General features: G+C 35.6%; 1 protein-coding gene across 2 annotated transcripts in view; it reads right to left on the bottom strand.

Moving 5' to 3' along the window:
- Positions 1-24,183, bottom strand: part of LOC145663059 (uncharacterized) — an 83,749-nt gene that overhangs the window by 10,053 nt on the left and 49,513 nt on the right. Inside the window, exon 4 of one of the 2 annotated variants that reach the window (XM_081729221.1) lies at positions 16,658-21,624. The exons of the other annotated variant lie outside the window; for it this stretch is intronic. Within the exon in view, the coding sequence (XP_081585347.1) occupies positions 17,856-21,624 (3,769 nt within the window). The 3' untranslated portion in view covers positions 16,658-17,855. Of the gene's footprint in view, positions 1-16,657; positions 21,625-24,183 lie in introns of those variants that run through there. 2 annotated transcript variants of the gene reach the window in all.

Consider the following 24,183-nt stretch of genomic DNA (forward strand, 5'->3'; position numbering starts at 1 on the left):
CCCTTAAAAGCGGAATTTTCAGAAACGCTGCCACACGATTCCACTCATTTTTTAAACGAAGAGTTTACATACACCGAGTCTCATTTTTCAGATACTCTATTTTTGGCACTGATTTTGAATTCCTCCCCTCTCTTAGGATATTCATTTCACTAAAAGTTATATGAGATAAGTACTATATTCAAAAATTCATTTCAAACGATTCAGCTACTTTTCCGTTATGACATAACAGAGAACTTCAATTTCATTCTTATAATATGTATACAGGAATCAGGGTTGGAAAAAATATTAAAAAAAAAAAAAAGAACAAAACATGTGTTTAAAACATGAAAAAGATGTTCAAAATGTTTTAAAACACGAACAAAAAAAAATGTTTTACACATTTTGAACAGTTTAAAACATATTTCAAAATCGTATAATAACTTATTTGTTAAGACTTTTTACTCCTTACTTGCAACCAGTATTACAAATTCATCCTGTATATACAGATTAGTGGAACATTGATAACAAAAATAAAATCGTTTTACTAAAAATGGCTTTTATATAGTTTTTGTAATGAATTTTTATTGGCCACTTGTTGTTCAAGATGGTTTTCGAAAAAAGATTAAATATTTTCGTAGCACACTGGTGATAATGCACCTTAATATATCAAATTTCGAGCATCAGCGGTTTTGGAAATGACTTTTGACTGCCGTATCGGATTCATAATGCTGACTTTGTATTTCCGTAAGCTTCACTGATAGCGCACTTTTATTTGTATCTAATTTAATTTGTGTAACACCAGTGGTTTGCAAAGTGACTTTCGAATGACCGTTGGGTTTAATATGACATTATTTACGGTATTTGGCTCAAATAATTGTATTATTATTGGAATTTTGTACACATGTACATAATTTTTACTCAACTGATCACCTGGAGCTGGGTGAAATTGTAGCTGCAAAAATTTGATTGCTATTTCGGAATAATGATGCTAATAAAATTATTTTAAAATAATACATTTTCGAAAAGTGATGTTTCAAGCACACTTAATGTTGTGCTAACTTTAGAATATTTTCTGCAAGCCTGTGTATTGGTTGTTGTTTAAATCAATAATTGTGTTGAAGAGAAACAATATTTGGGACATTCAGAGCACAATGGATCCAAGTACATTTGCAATAATGTTCAGTTGTGCTCAGCAAATGAACGCAACTTAAAACGTAATATCTTAGCAGTCAAGAGTACGAAATAAATTAAACTAAAACCACGTGAAAGGGCGTGGGCTAGTTTCATATGACGGGCGCTAGACAGGGGCGTCAGTGGGGGCAGGAGGGCAGCCGCGCCCACCCCAACTCTGAATTTCAGAGTTTGGGGGCAGTAAAGCAGATTTAGAAACTTTTTGATAAGCAAAGTCCAACAGAACAAGTTTGAAGTCCTTACACCGAATAAATACGGAGGAAATATAGATGATCAAAACTGAGAAGTTGATTAGGCACAATTTCCAGAATTTTAAGCAGGCCTGAAACTCGAAAGTAGAGCCACCTTTGAAATCCTTAGGTCAAAAAGAAAAAAAATACAAAAGAGCAATATAAGCCTATAGCTCCTTGCGGTCAATGGAAATGGAATTTAACTGATCAAACTCCGTATTTATTCGGCGTAAGGACTTCATTTTTGTTCTGTTGGACTTTGCTCAGCAAAAGGTTTCTAAATCTGCATTGCTGTCCCAAAATTTGAAATTTAGGGTAGGCGGTAGGAGGGCGGATGATCTCTAAATGGACGCCCCTCTCTAGCGGTAATCATATAAAAGCTCTAGATTGCACCTTGTCACATAGTTTTTTTCTTTCTTTCTTTTCGGATTCGGTTCCGAATATTTGACATTTCCGTCGGTGTATTCTTTTAGACATACCCTGCATTTATTTAATGTAATTATGCATCATTGACTATGAAATTCGGAACTTAACTTATTAATCTTTCTCATCTTAAATTTATGAGCAGGGATGGGGAAATTAGCCCTCCTGTTCCCCCGTTCTAGAAACGCCCTTGTATAGCGGTTGTCCTATGAAACTCTAGCCCCCATTACAGCTTTTCACGTGGTTTTTGGTTTATTTATTTCGGACTCTTCGCTACGAAGATACTATGTTTGCTGAGCAAAAATGAACCTTTTTTGACAATGGACTTGGATCCTTGTGCTCTGAACGACCCATATCTAAAAATATTTTTAAAAAGCCCTAAGTTGGAGCCAAATTTATCCTGCAATCCAAGTTTGTTCGAAAAGTATAAAATTAGTTTCTTCGGTTTACTCGAAATGATGTCCTTTTTTCTTCCCGTAAAAGTCATGTTAAACGATTTCAAGTTGTGCGAAGACTGAGAACCAACATGTACGGTATGTATTAACGAATGCCTACGATATTTTAATTTCAGAACCGCAATTTAGTAAAGAGCCCTTTGTTTTCTGAATACAACACAAAAACTTGTTTCAATGATAATTCTTTTATTTATTGTTTATTATCATTTCTACAAGTAGTCCAATCTTCGACTACAACACTTTCTCGCAAGTTAACTAATAAGCATTTAAATAATACAATAGACGGAAAAAAAAAAAACAAGGAAAAGAGAGACGAAATAAATTGTGGATCACCACATCGATCTGCTGTAGCCACGAGAAATCAAAACATTCACACGGGAACAGTGTTGCCACAGTCCTAGCTCTGGAATGGGCTGAAAAATAGTACCAAATTAAAACAAAAAGGGCTGAATTCATTATTTTATCACAGTGTAATAATTACATGGCTCTATAACACGAAACTGAAAGAAGTAAAGTTCTAGAACACTCCGCCCCCTTTCTCCAAGAGTTCACATCAACAAATTCCTCTTTTTAAAAATTAACTTTTTAAAAACATCCAAATATGAAGACCCCGAACAATTGTGGAAGTAGATGAAACTTTTCTCGCGCGTAGGAAGTATAATAGAGCCCGCAAATTAAAAGGGAAAACAGTTATCATCTTCGGTATGTATTGTAAGGAAATCAAACGCTCCTCTATTTCAGTGACCAATAGACCAAAACAGTATTATGGCCATGTATGAGAAAAATATATAAAACGAGGAAAAAATCAATCAATCATGAGATGTAGGAAAAGTCTTACTGACACTTTTGAAAATGACAAGTATCTGTTACATGGTGCTGAATTGGATAGAATTGTACCAACTTTTTTCACAAAAGGGGCTGAAAATGCCAGCGTGGTATCAACGGGCCGATGAATGACAAAAAGGGCTGAGTTTAGTAATTGTACCAAATGTGGCAACACTGTACAGGAAGAAAGTAGCATTCTGAACGGGATCACTTTTTTTGTAATTTTCTTTCTCTGTCAATTTTTTTTACAAAAATAAAATAAAAATAAACATATGTTTAAAACAAGACTTAAAAAATACACGTGTTTAAAACAAAATGTTTAAAACGTATATAAAATTTGTTTTAAACAAAATCAATTATTTAAAACAAGTTGAAAATAGTTTGAAATCCGTTATGATATCTCTGCTAACTTGCTTGTATTCTCCCCTATAACCATGTATTTGCCACAGTTTATTTATTTCAATATTGGAATAATCAATATTCACACTAATATGCACTATTCAGACTAGAAATAATTACACAATTGACTAGAGCAGCTTTAAGATTCAATATATTATATATATTTGCCTTATATACAACAGCAAACCCACATGCGTCCTTGTAGTTCAGCGTTCTAACTCGTTGTATCTTCATTATAATAAACAAACAAGTACGTAGATACCGTGAATCGTTGCCATAACAACGAGTAAAATACACAAGTCAACATACAAACTTGGAATAATCAACAAACAAATCGATATTAATCAGTGCATTTTAAACTAACTTTCTTTTTCTTCCAGTTAAAAACACTTTTTGCCCTAAAACTGCATATACACAAATGTTATCACTGCACTCCATAGCTCATTGTTTCCGCGGCAGTATTTGGAAAATTTTACCTAGGCATAGTCGGAATTTGCGAAAATAACCAAGGGCGCCGACCCCCCCCCCAAAGCTCATGTGAGCCCCGCATTGTATTTATGAATATACAATATTTGACATAATTTGAACACAATTTGTCTTAAAAATCCTCATATATGCCTTCTGCATCTGAATGTTCCCCCCTCCCTTCCCAAATTTCCAGAGAAATCGGCGCCTTTGAAAATAACAATACTTGAAGTTTTTTTTTTTTTCTGTGGCATAAAGATGGAATACAAAGGGTTAAAATACCATAACAAATAATTATTTTTATACCACTGCTGTAATTTCGCAAAGGAGACTATCCCCAGGAATCAAGTTTTACTGACTTTAGAAAGGCAAGTAGTATTAATTCAGTGGACGATTTCCAGCATAATGATAATAAATACGTAATTAATACAGTTTACGAACGTAAATAAATAAATAAATAAATAGGGTATTTTTTTCATGCAATCTTTGTACTAGTGTTCATGCCATCGAAACTACTAGTTTTTTTAAAAAAATATCTTTCTTAGCGACTCCTCTTTTACATCATAACTTCTAATCTATGGAAGTATTTAAATATTGCTTCATAACTTGTTGGTTGCCTTGGACCAGTCATTTAAACTGTGGTTTGCGGATCCCTGGGGTCCTTGCGCGTATACTTTCGGGTCTGTAAACTAAATTTTATTTAGCACCATTATTAAACATAAGAGTATAATCATGTTATGCGATATGATGATGTTTTATTTTTTTCAAATTAATGAAGTAGATTTTTTGCTATCATTGTAATGTAAGCACAAAATCTGAGAATGTAACAATTTGTATACTGAAACAAAAAACATCGTATACACGAAAATATTTTCTTACCTTCTATTAAATAAATTGTTAGGAGTCTGGCAAAATGCACATCATATCAAAGGGGTACCTGAATAACGAAGTTAAGGAACCGCTAGTTTAGACTGTATTGAATACTATCCATGTATGACTTCAAGATATTTACAACCTGAATATCCCATATATCCAACTATTGCTTGACGCTTACAGAACTTTAGGTGAGACGCTAAGTCCACAAAAAATGAAGAGATGACACAGGTAAAAGTGAATACAACTATAGCGCCGCGCCCAACAACTTCCCGAAAATCCCTTAATAGTTTTAATAAGTTCGCTGCTTTGTTTCTTAAAATAGTAGATGTAAATATAAATTAATGACAACTTACGTTAGGAAACAAACACCCGAAGAAAAAAACTCTGACCTTGGGAACTCACATTATTCAAATTTTTTAAAAGGTTACTTAATTCTACGTGCATAAGTAAATTTGTATTCGTGTTCCAGTGACCAGTAGTTAATTTATATTTTATCCCTAGTGCAAATATAGAAATATTTCAAAACAATGCGAGAATCAAATTTGATATTCATATGTTACTACAAAATAAGTAACATTTTTTTAGCTCCAGGCTACACTCCTGAAATATATCTCATTATGTGCTTCGGTAAATAAGTTAATGGTGAATAAACTAGATGCTATATTTACTTGTATTTTATTATCTTAGTATAGTACAAGCTCTGATATCAGTGCAAATCCACCGGCATAAAGAGATGAAAATAGCACGGAAAGCAAGTGTCGTTACTATCGTTTTACTCGATACTGCACATAAGATTAATTAGAAAGTAATTAATAATGCAGCAAGTGACCACTAAGGACTTACGTGAACATTTCTACAATATGAAATCACAACGCAATACAGGATACCCGAGAAGTCCCTATGCCCCCTAGGTTTGAAATATTTTTATATGCAAATCTTTTTTAATGTGGTCAAGCTCTGTTCTGTACGAGGTATATTTCAGCTACTCTTTTACGAAGCGATTTACTTGGAGGCATTGCAAGTCACCAAGCGACATCAGTAAGTGTTTTCCTCATGTGTCTCCTTACATCCACTACGCAACCTGTCTTTGATAAGGTCTTTTTTAGGTACGTTTCTCCCAATCAAGATAGGTTGCTTTATGAGAGGGTCCTTGCCAAAGCTATCTCTAAACCAGTCATATTTGTGTCATTCTTACCATGTATGTGGTCATTCGTGCAACCACACACACACTACTAAAGGTTCCTTGTGAAACTGGAACCACATCAGCATGGCTTCACAATTGAAATGCTCCACGTGACCTGGAACGCAGAAATACCAGACAGTGCTTTTAAAGCACACACACCAGAGTGCTGTCTGTGATCATGACAGCAGTGTTACCAATACCACAACTAAAATTACATTTATAGGCTGCCGAAAATATGAAAAAAAAATTTTTTTAAAGGCCATAGTTCCAATACTATGGGACCTACCGTGATTGGTCAAGACTTCACTTAGGAACTAATATGTGCGCTATCCAAAAATACATGTTTCAGAATCCTAAGGTACTCACGCAACAATTTTTATAGAGGGAGTTTGGCTACGGGGATATAATTTGAAGTACTCATCAACTACATCTATAAAAATTGTTGTGGAAGTACCGCAGGATTCTGAAACTTGAATATTTGGATAGGACCACACCAATTCCTAAGTGAAGTCTTGATCCGACTACGGTAGGTCCCATAGTTTTGGAGCTATGGATCTCTAAATTTCATTTTCTGACGTTTTTGGCAGTCTATAACTCTGAAAGGAAGCATCTATGCACCCAGGTTGGTCTATACTTTTTTTTTTTTTTTGTCTTATCTTGGTGTCAGGAATCACCTTCCAAACGTTGTCGGTGTTGTTTTGAAACGCTCTGTATATGTATGTAAACATATCTGTCCAAAAATACTGTTAGAGGAAAAAAGCGAAAATCAGCAATATGGTGTAAGGTAATTTAATTGCATAAAGGATGTGAACCATACATGATCTGACACCAGACTGCACCAATCATACTTCACCACCATTAGCACGCACAACACGTTATAAGTCTGGCAGGTCACTTGTGTATTGCAGCACACACAGTCTCCAGAGGAAATGTTGTCTCCGTAGCCAGTAAAAAGCCCTTCAAACTATGGGTGACTCTTCTTGCAGCCAATACTCTCCAAGCACTGCCCACATCTTGTAATACAGACGTTAAGATCACGACTGTTAGACGGCAAGTCATCAGTGGTTATGAAGTCAAGTATATTGTGCTCCAACCACTCTTGGTTTGATTTCACCTCATGGAAGGGAGCAGCATCGTTGGAAAATCCAATATGGCCAAGTTCTTCACTATAAGCTTCAACACAGTGTTTTGGTACATCCGAGCACCAGCTTTTACGTCATTTTCACCACACACACACACACACACACACACACACACACACACACACACACACACACACACACACACACACACACACACACACACACACACACACACACACAAAAAAAAAAAAAAATCACTCGCCATATCATGACTGTCGTAGAATGATGGGCCTCACTAGATTTTTGGAACAGTACCTCTGATTTTTTGAGATGATGAGGCGTACACCTCATCATTTCGACGATTGAAACTCTCTTCGATCTTATCGGTGTCTGTCCCCATTGTTCGCGCACCGCTGAAGCAGGCGTTCATATTTAAGTTTCCTTTCAGACGCGACGTTAGAAAGTGTCCCATTGACAGTCGGTACACTCGAACATAAAAATCATCTGAGTAGGTTGGACATTTCCTAGGGGCATCACTGTCCGTTTCTGTACGGGATTTCTCCTTACACGCGCCGCCACTGCTTTAGCAGCTTCTGGAGTCCTTGCACTACGTGGACGGCCCTCTCTCGGGTGATTCTGAACGGAGTCAGTATCGTGAAAGCGCCGAATAGTGCGGTACACGAACACACGACTCATTTTCAGTTGATTAAGCGTGTTGATAATTTCACACGCTGGCTTTCAACTTTGTGTAACGCCATCACTGATTCCCAATTTTCGTGATCCCTGTCTGTACAGGTTACGTGTCTCTAGCAGCACTCACAACGAGTCCTCTTTTTATAGCAAACAGTATTGTAGTCTCCGAAACTTTGTATAATAGTATTTATGGCATGACTGGGTACAAGAAGGACCTGACTAATTGGCAGAAGACAAAACTTTCCGTACTAATCGCAAGAAAATCGTTGATTTTAAAATAAAAGGCTTGAACGAGAAAATAAAACAGGCTAAACAGATTAACAGAGCAAAGAGGAAATCAGAAGAAAAATGTTCCGATAACGAGACTGAAGCATTATAGAAAGTGGAAACGAAATTACACATTGCATGCCAAATATGGTATTGTATGTTTTCCTTTTACATGTATATTTGAAATTTGTAACAACCTGACGTAGTCCCATTTTATAAAATACAACTTTATGATGAGTTAGCACCATTTTAACGTTGTAATACCTCACAGTATTCCAAATAATGTTCTCCTGCCGATATCTGCATGATACAAAATTTCAACGGTTTTCCCATCAGTTTAAAAGTGACAGTGTTTAAAAGTCAACATAAATAGTCCAATATATATATATATATATATATAATGCATTAAAAGAAACCCATTGGAGAAATTTTGTTGAAGACAACTTGCACACTGACCCATGAGTAACATTTTGAATTAAATATCAAATGTTCAATAACTTGAACAAAATTTAGAAAGGAAGGTAGTAATTATAATAAAAATTGCTATAAAAAGATTTAATGCGAACTTTATATTATTAGACGATAATACGAAATCTAATACGACAGAATATGCAGTAATAAGAATCAGAAAAGTGTGAAACTAGATCAAAACAAGTTCGAAATATTAATAAATGAAAAAGCAGAAATATATACTAAATTCAACACGAACAAAAGGATATAGGACCTGACGGAATAAAACGAGAGGAACTTAAAAAGGATATCCATTTCCAATGCCATCTTATAACAATACTATACGATCCTAATTATGGAATAATTAGGATCATATAGTTTTGTTATATTCCTAATTATGGAATAGTATCCAAACTACGGAATATCTATAAATTGGTTATACATATTATGAAGTTTGTTCGGAAAGTAAGTTCCATTTGGTAGTAAAAGAAAGAAATCGAGTATAGATAAAGAAAGCAATATATTGTACAAAAATCAACAAAACACGCTACTTTTCCACATAGCTCCCGTAATTTTCCAGGCATTTTTCATAGCATGGTATAAATTTATGTATTTCTGCATCATAGAATATTGCCAACTATGAAGTAACATGTTCTTTTAACTCTTCATCGTTTTTGAAGCGCTTACCACCAAAGAAAAACTTCAGATGCAGAAAAAGATGGAAATCGCTAAAAGAGAGGTCGGCACTAAACGGAGGATGGCCAAAAACGTCCCAACCAAAGCTTTGAAGGAGTTGTTTGATCACATTCGCAGTGTGTGGTTCGGCGTTGTGCATGAAAACCACACCTTTGGAGAGCATTCCTCTGAGCTTGTTCTGTATTACACGGCGCAGTTTTTTAAGTGTCTCGCAATAAACATCTTTATTGATTGTTGCACCTCCTGGTAAAATTTCAATCAGTAAAGTGTCTTTCTCTGTCCCAAAGCACTGTGCACATGACTTTTCGGGGTGTCAAGAATTGTTTTTTTTTTTTTTTTTTTTTAACCTTTATTGGGGACGAAGTGTGCTTCCATTCTATGAATTGCCGTTTCGTTTCAGGGGTGTCAAAAGCAGTCCTAATTTTATCCCTCGTGTTTATCTGCGATAAAAAGTTCTCGCCATTATCATGATAACGTCAGAAAATCAAGTGCGCTGCCCATCCGTTGTTTCTTTGTGTTCTTCAGTACGAAGTTTAGGCACCCAACGTGCGCAAAGTTTACGAAAATCCAAGTTTTCAGTAACAATCTCGTAAAATACTGTTGGTGAAATTTGTGGAAATTCAAGACAAAGAGCATTAATCGTAAATCTACAGTAGTTCTTAATCCTTTCTTCAACTACACTCACCAGTTCATTGGAAACCGCAGATGGACGCCCACATCGTTCTTCGTCATGCACTTGATCACGGCCTTCCTTAAATTGGTCGAACCCATCTTCTCACCATTAAATCACTCATTGCATTTTCTCCGTAAACCTCGTAGATTTATCGATGAATGTCACTTGGTTTTATGTTCTTCGCATTCAGAAAATGAATCACAGCTCTAATTTCACAAGCAGGGGGATTTTTTATCAACATTGTCATTATAAACAATCACTACGAACGACACACAACACAGAGCGATCTCAAAATGGCGTCATTTCGTTCTGGGGCTGGGTTAAACATCTAATAAAATTGTACAGGGTTGTTTAAAATTTTTCGTTCAAGAAAATCAAGCAGACTGGCAAAAATGGCTTCCATATATTACAATCGCAATTAATACGTACGTACATACATACAGAGCAGGACGAAATACTCTTCCAGTTTATTATTCGGCTAAGAACAGCGTACATTAGCTGAATGTACTGTGGGAGATAAGGACACCGAGTAGATGAGTAAAATTGATCACGATAAGAAACAAAGTTAAAAAGCACTTAGAGAAAGCTCATCAACAACAAAAGAAATTCTACGATAAACTGCAGAAGGAGACTACTTATGGGCCAGGTGACCTAATTTTGGTGTAGTATCCATCACGAAGAAGGGGTCAGGCAGAAGTACTCATTTCCTCATATCAGGGTCCAGCAAAAATTCTCGAGAAAAATTTCATCCTAATCCATACCATGTGAAGTTACCACCGACATTTAAAAAACGAATCCAGGACATTTCAGTGGACAGGGAGTACTTACCTAATACACACTAAAGAATATATATTGTGTTTTCTGTTTATAACTTTTATTTACCCAAATTACGATTTCTCTACGTCTTCTATCTCTCGTTACTCTTTTCTATTCATGTATGAATGACATAGTGACTTTTTAATTGTTAACTTCGTATCTTCTTCACGTATTTGAGATCTGATATAAACTTCTGTGAATTTTTTTCACATTATTATTTTTTTTAGAATTTTAGACCTTTATTACTGATTTATTCACCACCACTATTTTCATCATACTAATTCTCTTTCGTCAACCTGAGTTTATTCACTTGTATTAGAACTTTTAAGCATTTTTCTCTCTTCTTGTAGAAGAATCAAACAGCAATATCAGCGCTTTTCACCATTCTACTATTAAGTTATACGACTGTTGTCAATGAATTCGTACTTCTCAACAGATTGGCTTATCCACAGCTCGTTTCAAATCAATAATAAACTATGAGGACACAAAATTTCTACCGTACAGCTAACATCTTGATTTTACGACAGTTAAACTTACAAATGAATCTTGTTCCGGTTATGAAAATCTAATCCAAATCCTGCACGATAAAGAAGCACAATTTAACGATAAAATTACGATTATCATTTCATGTGATTTCCACGAAGGATGTTCACGAAGACAAAAAAGAATGATTTTTAGCCTTTTAATGGGACTAACAAATATGGCTTTTATTGGTATTTTGCTTTATGAAGTGCATAAATTGAATGGTTCAATTAATCTGAAAGACCAGACTACTTAAACTCACAAATTCAGGAGATTGAAGAAAGCAATTTTAAACTCACTCATATAATCTCAAATTTTACTGTCGCTGTTGAAACGTTGGTCACTCAAACTCATCATAAAATCTTATATGTACTACAGCGACGAATGAAATAATTTTAATTACACTTCTAAATTTTCAGTTAATAGAGCAACACTTCGACCTCACACGAATTATATTAGACAACAAAATTAATGACGCTTTGATTAAACCACAACTCGCAAATAAAATTACATAGATTAACCCAAAACTACGAGACACCTTAATGGAAAAGGCTCTGAGACACTCTTAAAAATGTTCAAAAGCCTACCTTGTATCTCTTGATTAAGTAAAAGCAAATTTGGATATTATCTTACAAATTTCTATTATTCATTATAGCAACTATCACTTTCTATATAGCATCTTCAATAACGGATTTCTGACGGATACTTTCTATCTTTATTTGCAGCCGCCACAATTTGAAAATCTGGATTTTGTCTGGAATTTTCGAATTACACATCACTATGCGGAAAACATCGTATGTTTGAAATTTGTAAATTTTACAAGCTAGGCCACGAAATACTATTTATATGACCTTATTTTTCAAAATCTTACTACAACTTGTCATACAAAACCATCTTTATCAAAAGTGGAAGAATTTTATTTATACACATCAGCTTGTTTCTTACTTACTAGATCTGCCCGCATAACACAATAGCGAAATCATCACTGTCGCAGATGAGATGGCACATTCTCTTACATTTCTTCGATATGAAGATTATGAATATATTAAAACCGATATTTTAAATTTACCTACCAGACCTGCGGCGAATTTTACTTTGGAATATGGCACTCTTGCAGCTGATTACAATTTTAACTTCATCTTTGATCTGCAAACCATCCAACAAACGGTTACGACTTTACATGCTCTTCTTCAGGGAGAACGCAATAATCTTCTCACTCATTTTTCTGAGTTATATTTACATCATTCCTTTCCTTGGACTCTTTAATCATGTACTGTATTATATTTTTACTTTACATTTCCTTTACAAATTTAAAAGCCTTGTTTTTTTTCTTTTCAGAAAGATGTTTCCGATCCTGATTCCAACTTTTATAATTCTAATATCGATCATAGCGTTACTTGTGCCACATTCTCCGTAAATCCGGTCCTATTAGTGAGGATCCATCATTTCGACCAGATACTCATTTCCTTTAGAAAGAATAGCTTCGCCTGCGTATGCTCTTAATATAGACATTTCTACAGTACAGAAGTTCCCAATACAGATGCTTCTAAGAAACAGGAAATACCTCACATAAAAGAACCTCATCACGATCACATGATTAGTGACAGTATACCTTTATCAACTCCAATAATAAAATACTTGCCCACTTTGAGGGAAATGATGTCTATGGATTGATTCTGCTTAGTTGGAACAGACTCGCAATGTTATTAATGCTACTTCACTCAGTACTTCGTAACAAATGTTTTCAGTGTTATTTTAATGTTTATAGTGTTTATACAGTACTTAAATAGTGCACATAATCTTCAGTAATTATAATGTTTCACTCTTAAACGCACATGCTGTGCTACAGCACAAATGACGCTTCTGTGAGGGTGTAAGGTTCCAGACCCTCACATACAGCAACTGTCTGGTCTTACTACGAGCACATGTTATTGTGTTCAAACACAAACAACAGCAGGTGACGGAAAGAAACTACCAGAAAGACACGAAGAGGATTCGGAAGACTGACCACCTCCCCATCAAGAAGTTGTCTATAAAAGAGGACCTCAAGAGGACAAAAGTATCAGTCACCTATCAACACCTTTGTCCTGGAGCCGCTATGAGCTACCGAGAGCTCCTTTAAAATCCATCTCCTAAGGCTGCAATGAGCAAAGGAGATATTCTGTAATCATTCTCCCGAAGCTGCTATGAGCAAAGGGGACATTCTCTAACAACCTACTCCTGGGACTACACTGAGCAAAGGAATCATCCACACTACCTAAAGGCAAATGGAACCTTTTCCGAGACCGCTTTGGGGTGCCAAGGATTTATTTTAACCCTGGAAACATGTTTCATATTCATAAAGGAACTTCGTAAACTGTTTATAAGACGAATTTTGTAATAAAAAATGAAGGGTTGAAACCTCCGGACTTCGTTATTTAGACTCTACAGAACAGAACATTGCAATATTATAATTCGATGTGTGTATAATGTATTATTTTACTACATTCTGCATGCAAGAAAGAGAAAAAACTGATCATACATGAGTTAAAAAAACTGTTGAAACATATCGAAAATAATGAATCTGGAACAACTGAAGGAAATACGTTGATGAATTTTTCTCTGAACTCATGGATCTATTCCAACTTCCCGTCATTCGAACATCTCTTTCCTTCTCAACAAGAAAAATTGCATATATTACAGAATATGCATGGATGAAGCACGTTAAAAAGAGAATTCGAATCGAGGCCACCTTTGTACAAAACCGATGCGGTAACCAATTGCTTACGCCAATCACTTACTTGACGTTGCAAAAAAAACCTGTTAGCTACTTATCTTTCACGTGTCTAAAACTCCTGTAAGAAGAGACGATCGCTAGTTGAGTTAATCATTTCTATTATTAAAAACAGCTAGAAATCTACTGGCTCTTTTAAATAATAATAATAATAAACAATAATAGAATTACAATAACAATTACCTTAATAGTAAAATCTGAAGAAAAATTAACACTATAGGACTTGAACCCTGATCTGCCGCTTGGTAGTTTCGTACGATACCGCTACACTACAAGTAAAAGTAATACATTTAAGTACTAGGTACGGGGTAATTCCTTTAAAACATCTCGAAATGAAATGAAATGAAATCTTACTTTTACGTCCCTCGATTATGGCGGTTAGGCTAAAGGAGACAGTGATGATGAGAAATAAATGAAATGGGGAATGAAGAAAGTGGGAGTACCCGAGAAAACCCATGCACATGATGTCTGTCCACCACAGTTCACTTGGCGCGAGCCGGGTTCGAACCAAGAACCCCATGCACCAGAGGTGAACGATCTATCACCAAGCCACCGATGCCCCTTAAAATATCTCGAAATCTAACTAACATTCCTGGAAGTCTTGATACAATTGAAATAATTACAAAATAACGTCTGCCATTTTTTTTTCTTCCCTAGGATGCGGAACCAACGTTAAAGCCTGTCTCAAGCTCAAGGATGGTTTCGTGACATTTTCCTCATTTAGAAAGGTCCACTGAAAGAACGAAATAATGAGTAATTCAACTAATAATCGTCTCTTCATACAGGCCTTAGTATCTAGACTAGTCTTAGGTGAACGATTTTCAAGTAGCTTACATTTTTTGTGCAACATCAAATAAGTGGTCGGCGTAGGCAAGTGATTACCGCATCAGTTTTCTACAAAGGTGGCTTGGGTTCGATTCCTCCCAGATCTGATATTTTTGACGTGCTTCAATTTCTATTTCTATCCATACTTTGTGTGATATGATAGATCTCCTGTGAAGAAGGAAAGAGATATTTTAATGATGAGAATGGCGGGAAGTTGGAGTAAGTTCACGAATAGAGAGACAAAGATGTACAAATGTCCTTCATTCGTTCTAGATTTGATATTTTCAGTTAGTTTTTCAACCAACTCATTAATGATCAATGCTTTTTCTTTCTTTCTTTCTTTCTTCTCAGATGCAGAATGCAGTGAAATAATACATTACGCATACAACGAATTATATTATTATTGATATACAGGGTGTTACAAAAAATTGGTACGATATTTTGAGAATAGATTCCTCACAGCAAAATAAGAGAAAAGAGTTCATATGAACCTGTGGTCGGAAGTGCATAGTTTCGTAATTATTGGGTGCCGAAAACGTGAAAAAAATGAACTTTAAAGTCCATAGTTCCACTACTATAGGACCGATCGTAGTCGGATCAAGACATCACTGAGAAACTAGTATGTGAACTATCCAAATATCCATCGGTACTTGCACAATCATTTTAGAGAGACTGTTTGGGAGTACCTGATCACTCTCCACCTACCTCTCTGAAAATTATTGTGGTGTAAGTACTGGAGCATTCTTACACATGAATATTTGAATAATTCACATAGCAGTTCCTCAGTGATGTCTTGACCCGACTACGATAGATCTCATAGTAATGGAGTTATGAACTTTCAAAGTTCACTTTTTTCACGTTTTCAGCACCCTATAACTCCGTAGGATCCACTTTTGAGCACAGGTCCATATGATTTTTTTTTTATTTTTCTTATTCCAAAATATCGTGACACATTTTTAACACCCTTTATAGTACTCTTTGGACATCACACTTCAAACAATTGAGATTAATCTCAAAATGGAGGAATTTCTTCGTCCATCAAATAAACAGAAAAGGTCTGTTTGAGTGTTCTGCAGGCTTACCAACTGTCATCTGTTGGTTGAAATGTTATGTATAAATTGGATTGCATCTATCCAGACGTTTCTGATAGCAGTAAACGTACTTGATATCAGCTAATGGAGTTATAGCAGTCAGTGGGAAGATATTTTTTGTTGCTTACAGTACAAGCAATTTTAGAATACGAGATGCCTGTGTAAGGGAAGGAGCTCCGAAAAACCGCATGTATCAGATAAAGTCAAACAAGTTTCGTTTGGAGTCCCAGGATATTTGTAAAGTGGGCGAGTCAAAGTCTAGCAATGCATACCACCATTATTTGAAAGATGTTTCAAAAGAGATTGGAATTGAGGTCGCACCGTCTGCAATTGTTACAAGATGTAAGTTCTGAAGATAATGTGACCCGTGCCAATCTTTGCGAAAAACTGATGGACATGGATATTTTTGTGTCGTTTGGCCCCCAAGATTTCCTGACTTCACTCCTTGCGACTTCTTTTTGTGCGGGTATGTACAGGACCGTGTTTACGTGCCATGGATACTAACCAAACTTCCTGAACTGCGATACAGGATTGTTATAGCAGTGGAATCTGTTAGAACAAAAATAGGGAAAAAAATTACTACAAACTAGGCGTGTGCCGCGTCACAATAGGATCCGACACTGAACTTGTGACTGATCCCAGTAACTTGTGAGAAAAACTGTCGGCGTTACCATTCCTTTTAAGCTGTTTCATTTCTGTACTGTATACGTAATAAAGAAGATACACTTAATTAAAACCCTGATATTCATTTAGGAACATCTTGTACAGCAGAAGAATATATAAGAAACCTTTATAATTTATTTCTCATATCTTAAAAATCTTTGTTAATGTAACTAACTGCTTGATTTAATACAGTGTTTTAATTAATTTTTGAAATACCATTGCATCGAAAACGAACGCAATTACAGTTTTTGAAATACCATTATAATTAACTTCAAATAAAATAAAACAGATGAAACACAGAAACCATCTATAAACAAACATCTTAGTTATTACTTGTGTATCTACGAGAAAACAAACATATCTCGTACGAGAGATCTGCGTTTGTCCTGCCACTTCATATTCTTAATGCAAAATTATTAGCAACTAGATTTTCGTGCCAACTGGCTAGAAGTTGCTCGTCTGCATAAATAGATCATTGAACTTATTAAAAATACCCTTATTAGTTTATTAAAAATGCATTCGTTGATATTTTCCTTTGGTTTTCATACAAAAAAAAAAAAGTTTATTCAGTGAAAAGTAATACAAGCTGGAAATTATTAATAAAACAAATCCTTCAAATATTTATCTCAAAAAGCGCTTTCTACTGTAATAAAATCATTCATTTATCTAAATCACGTCTACAATAAAGAACAACAAATGTACTCTTCTATTACAAATAAAATTAATCATTGACTGAATGACAAGTTTTCAACTAGATTCAAACAAAAGGATCTAAGCAGTTTCTTTCAGATTTTAAAGCTATCTATACAAACACTTAAAAAATAATGACACTGACGTATGCAGAAAAACAGTTTCGTTCACTACAGCATTACAACGAATATAGTATAAAAATTCATTTCTTTTCTTTTCTTTTTCTTTTTTTCTTTTTTTTTTTTAATCACGAACAAACATTCACTCATTTTCGGTCGGATAATTTCATTACTACTTGTACAGGATACTCTTAATAGTACCAAAATTTTTTGTAATTAACAGAAAGCACGGCACACTATGACAAATAAGTTAAACTGATTTTTAACTAATAGAAAATGTAGTCTTAATACAGTCACTTATTTTAATACGGTACGGACTGATTGGTTACTTCTTACATCATCATCTGAAAATATACGTTTAACTTCGTTTCAGTTTTTTTTACGTCTAATTATGCTAATTTTGATGTTTTATTAAATATCAAGTGTTAACTCACTTTTCTTTGTTTCTTTCTATATTCAAGGTGTATATTCAATTCTCCCGATCTGGCGTTAACAGCGCTCGGAGCAAAGAGTCTTCTTGGCTAACTGTGTTATTTCTTTCTGGTTTTTCACTATCTGTTTCACTTAAAACTTTTCGCGATGATTCACTTTCTACTAAGTTATCAATTGAGCTGGTCTCACACGTCTTGTTATTTTCTCCACTCTTTACTTCAGATGGCTCCGACTGCTCTTCAGCAACAAACCCACTCGTACTTTCGTTCTTCCCATTTGTTACTACATTGGTTGGTTCAGCACTTGGTAGTATCACATGCAAGGATTTGGCGTCCTTCATATTCTCTGACTTTTCAGCACAACTGTCATTCTCTCCCACTATATCTGATCTCTCAGATTCAACACCAATGTCCATTCCTTTTGATTCAATATTATCATTACTACTTGCAACCACAGACTCAAGCGCATCCTCGCTCACCATCTTACTATACAAATCCTTTTGTTTAATTGTTTTCTTCTTATCCCTTCTTTTCAGCTCTAGCAGCTTCTCTGCTTTGAATTTTTCTGGATGCTTTCTTTTCACATGGTCCATTAGTTTACATTTCGCTGTGTACTTGGCTGGACAAAATTTACAAGTAAATGGTTTATTCTCAACATGTATTTTGTAATGAGACGCAAGAGATTGCTGAATGGGGAACGTCATGTTGCACACCTTACACTGATAGTCATTATTTGTCTTCACTTTCATCGCTATCTTTGACTTGAGACTTTTTACCTTTCCTACTTGTAATTTTATGCTACCTTTCGCCGACGCAGTCGTTACTTTCTTCCCCTTCGAACTAATAGTTTTACTTCCACGTACTAATGCGCTTGTAGGCTTGGCTGAGCTAATCTTATTACCTTCTTTCTTCTTAATAATGAATTTGATTTTCTTTTTACGCCAATCATCAACGGTCCTTCCTTTTGGTTTTTTCTTAATATTTTTACTAATAACTGCGTAATTTTTCTTTATACTATTTTCTAGCAGCAAATCCTTCTTTACAGAAGCTTCTTGATTCGTTTGTTTCACTACTTCTCCGCAAGGTATCGATTTCTTTTTATTTTTCTTTGTATTGTCAGCAGTAGTAACATCAGTATGATTACTTCCGGCTGCGCTGGTATTATTGCCTTCCTCGCATTTGTATTGGATGCCCTGTGAGTGTTTTTTCAATTTATGGAAACTCAAAGAACGTTCAGTTCGAAAACCTTTATTACATAGATCGCATGCTACCACCTGCAACTCTTTATGTGTAGCAATATGACCGAAATAATTCTTTCTTGCATATTTACCCGTAAATTGCTTTCCACAGATCGTGCATTTAATCTCACTATTGAGTTTCTCATCTGCACACTCAACATCATTAATTTCATTTTTCACATTAGCTTCTTCACTGTCCAAATTATACATTTCGGAAGCATCGGGTTGCAAATGTGTCGTCGTTTTTTTGAGCGTCTTGAATGCGCCTTGAACACTTTCAGCGTGCTTCATCCCTTTATGTACACGCAAAGAAAATTTATTCGGAAAACGTTTGTTACAGAGATTGCATGCTATCAACTTTTTACTTCCGGCTGCACTAGTATTATTGTCTTCCTCACATTGGTTTTGGACGCTCTGAGAGTGCTTTTTTAATTTATGGACACCCAAAGAACGTTCAGTCCGAAAACGTTTGTTACATAGATCGCATGCTACCACTTGCAACTCTTCATGTGTAGCAATATGACTGAAATAACTCTTTTTTGCATGTTTACCCGTAAACTGCTTTCCACAGATCGTGCATTCAATTTCATTATGGAGTATATCATCTGCACACTCACCATCATTAACTTCATTTTTCACATTAGGTTCTTCACTGTCCAAGTTATACATTTCGGAAGCATGGGTTTGCAAATGTGTTACTAATTCCACTGCTCCAGCAAATGATTCACTGCAGAAATCACACAAAATTAGCCCTTCCTTCTCAGCCGAATTCTTCTTATCATTTAATGTAACGGTATCTTTGTATATTTCTACCAATTCTGGGTTTCTTTTCACAAGTTCTTCGTGAACTTCAACGTGTATTGACCACGCGTACGTGTTGGTGAATTTCTTCATACAAATATCACACTGACGAGGCGTTGCACATTTCTGGTCAGCGTAAACTTGTTTGTGCTTTGTAAGAGATGATTTCTCAGCAAAACTCTTCCCGCACAATTTGCACGTATGACGTTTCCTTCTTTTGTGAATTTTTCTGTGACTCATTAGAGCAGAAATTAAACTAAACGCTTCTGGGCATACACTACACTTATAAGGTGTATTTCCAGTATGAACTTCCTTCATATGCTTCCGGAATAAATCTGCAGTTGTAAATTTCTCTCCACAGTACTTACAAGAATACCTCATCTTTTTCTTGACGCTATCTTCTTTTCCTTGAATATTTATTTGAACTTTTGTATCACCTTTTGACTTGAGTATATTCATTTTTTTATTGCTCTTTGGGATAACTTTACCAATATAGTTGACACCAGAAACGACTCCTTTTTTTTCGATTGTGCTACGCTTCTTTTTCCTATGTATTACATCTTTGTGGATCTGCAATCTATTGTAACTACTGTATCTGCTCCCGCATTTATCGCACTCAAAGCATATTGCAGTCAGACCACTACTTTCACTCTCGTTCCCACTCGATTCAACATACTCAACCTTTGCCTTTTTAGCCCTATTTTCTATTGAATCTTTAATTTCCAAAGCTGTCTTATGTTTCGCTGCGTGTATTTTGTATTTTTTGTAATTGATAAACACATCAGAACAAATTTCACACGTATATACGTCACCCTGTATCGAAATGTGGCTTAATTTATCGCCTGTTTCATTCAACAAGTCATCTTGCTGAGGTTCTGCTTTTAAATGAGTATTTTGATGCAACTTAAACATTCCCTCATCCACAAAGCTTCTTCCACATTCACAGGGATATAGAGTTTTGCCTTCAACCGAGACCAATACTTGGAGATGCATCAAGAAGTGTTTGGATAAATCAGTCCTGAACATAAACTGTTTCTTACATACCTCACACTTGTTCAGACCTTCCGGATGTTTCATTTTTGCGTGCAAGCGAAGAGTTTTGTATGTACAGTACTGAATTTTACAAATCTCACATAAGATCATAGTACTTTTTGACAAAGGTCTGCCAGGACAAATGTGATATTTGGTATTTTCTGCTTTTACAAACTTTACCCTACACACGGAACATTTAAATTTTGGTTGTTCATGAGCATGACCCTTGAATTTCACTTCGTCATGAAAAGTAACGGGGCACATTCTGCAAGAATACATTTTCGATCTGTGAGATTTTTCACGTTGTGTAACTTCTTCTTTTGGAACTACATTTGAATCATGCGAGAAACTACGATCACTTTCATTTTTACTTTCTGAATTGACTTCCGCATTATTTGTACTTGTGGTGTCAGCATCTCTATTATCAGTGCTGTTGTCCTTGTGGTCACTTATTGCTGCTTCGGTTGCTGCTTCATTCTTCTCATTTTGGTCTTCTTTGTCTTCTTTACTGTCTTGCACATGATCCAATACTGTTGAGCTTTCGTTCTTCTGTTCACTTAATACGGCATTAGGTTCGTCCTTCTCGTTTTCCTCTTTATGGCCCTGCATATGCTTCAACAACGTTGACTTTCTACTGAACTTTTTAGTACATAACATACATTCAATTGGAAGCATTTCCATTTCTTCGCTTAGAGTAGGAATATCCTTGTGTCCATTGTCTGAATACAGGGGATCCCTGTAAAGAATATACGAATCAACAAATCAGCACTGCATTTAATATTTCGTAACTTATAAATTGTACTTAAGTAATTATTGACTATATCAAAAAAAAAAAAAAAAATCAGTACGCTTATTATCATACATTAACAAACATAACTAACACTTATCACACATACTCTTTTCGTTACTGCATCTGAGGAAAAAGGGAATTTGCCATAAGCTGTACTATTAAGCAATATAAATAAAACAAAATGCTATATAAATAGCAAACAAAGGACTCTTATAGCTGTACATCTTTGACCAACGTTTACTTCCTTTGCACTTTCATCTTCAGATTATTTTAATATTATTTTTACTGTAACAGTACATAACGCCTATCATCTGACTTCTTGACAATATAAGTAGTCACTGCATGTATTAACTTTACAGGAAACAATAAGGATAATTTTAGAAAAAAAAATCATGCACGAACTAACTATCTGTATCCAATTTAGAATTTTATGGACACTCCGAAGCTTTCAATGAATCCCGGATAATTTTTAATACGAAAAATTCCTTGACCAGCATTCTTAATAGCGTTCAGAATTACGGTACTATTTATTAAATAAAGTTTAGTTTTCTCTAAGATTTTCTACACTGCCTCCTGGAAATCTACTAAAGCTATATAGTCTCGAGATTATTCTTCCACACATTGCAAAGCACTAACTCATAAAAGGAGCCGATTTTGTGTGAAGAGTCACAATCATCAGAAATACGATATATCAAATGGCCTGTAGCAAATTCATATTTCACTTTTGTAATAACATTAGTTACTCGAAGTAACTATCAAGCTCTCTCTACTGATCTAATGGCTAGCCTGTGCTTTTGGTTCCGGGTTCAATTCTCGGTAGTTAGGTTTCTACCTTAAACTGTACGTCCACTTTTTATACAGTCTCTGTGCTGAATTCCAATCCAACTAACAGTAGTTACCATTATCACTGATTCCGCTCAACTAGTGTACGAACAAATTGATTACAATGTCTACAGTTCGAGTTCTTCTACAATATATATCTTTTACGGTTCTCCGCAAGTGGAACTCGAGGCGTGCAATGCCACTAAAAGTCACCGGAATTCTAAACCACCTCTATGTCCATTCAACATAGTGTTTACTGATGACTGACTTCAGACGATGGCTCATACGGTTTCCCTAGCAGTCTTGCACCTATTGGCATCTTTTAAGACCAATGGTATTACCTTTTCCGCATACATTTTTAGGCCTCCTGTCATACATATATAGTGTTCATTAATGATAAAAATTCAAAGTTCGTGAAGATATTTGAACAGGGTCCTGCAATTTCTGAATAATATTCAACAGCTTTAAATTTTTTCCTAACGCAAGTAGCGTTGGATATTCTATAGGCCAGAGTGGACAGGTCAAGCAACAATGATGATCCCACAGGATAAAGCTGATTGCGTAATATAGTTTGCGGGGATAACATGACTGATCTAAACTCAGAAAAAAATTTGGCGAGTGAGTAAAAATTACACCACAACATTCAGGACCAGCAAACAGTGAGTGGAAAATTCAAAGCTACTGAAAGTGTCTTGAAAGTGAAAGATCAGTACCAGATCGTCTGCTTCCAAGAAATTGTGAAGACTGTGCGTCAGATATCTCCGGAAGTCAATTAATTCAGCCAGTCACATACTTCGATTACCTCCCGTAACAATTTTTAAAGTTCTGCGCAAACCGTCTTGCTCTGTATCTTCCAAACAATAACTTGGGCCACACTACATCGGAATGCCAAATCATGTTGTGCAGCGTTTACTGTAGAGATGCTTGATTGCAATAATGGTAATTCTACACTCTTATCACGAATGTTTTAGTCGATCCTCCATGTTTTCCACGAAGGCAATAAGCCTACTGACGAATCGAATTTGGATTCGAAAAGTCCCCATGCTGTAATGAAACACGAGACAGCTCTGAAGTTAAAATGTGGTGCGAAATAATGAAGGACAAATAACTTGCTTTCTACCCGTTAAATCAACGATAACTATGGCGTACCTCGACATTATACAGAGTCCAGCTGTCATATTCCAACATAATGAGGCTCATCCTCATTGGTCTGCGAAAGTTAGTGCTGTTTGTAAAAGCATTTCCCCTCTCAGCAGAATATATGAGAACGAAATGCAATGGTCAGCCTGGTTTTCAGATATAACACTTCAGTGATTTCTCTTATGAGAGTTACCAAAGGCATTGGCTGCCTATGTCACAAATATGACGTACCTCAAGGACAGCATTACTACAACCTTTATCTACATACCGCACAATATTCTTCTGTACGTAATCTGCAACTAACTATCGCGTAGATATCCTACAAGCAACGCAAAGAGCTAAGTGGACGTGTACTGAGCACGTCTATAAACTTCTGTAACAACTAAAAATACGGTACTCAATTACAGATTACAACCATTAACCCTTTAAGGTGGGAGCGGAGGGCGTGACCTTTTTCTTAAGGCAAATTTCAAAAAATTTTCACGCCCTTAGTTTTCAAGATATCAGATTGAAATTTTGCATACGGATTATGTGCACCTATGA

Source organism: Thermobia domestica, chromosome 10, assembly GCF_964235325.1.
Source record: "Thermobia domestica chromosome 10, izTheDome1.hap1.1, whole genome shotgun sequence".
NCBI lineage: Eukaryota > Metazoa > Arthropoda > Insecta > Zygentoma > Lepismatidae > Thermobia > Thermobia domestica.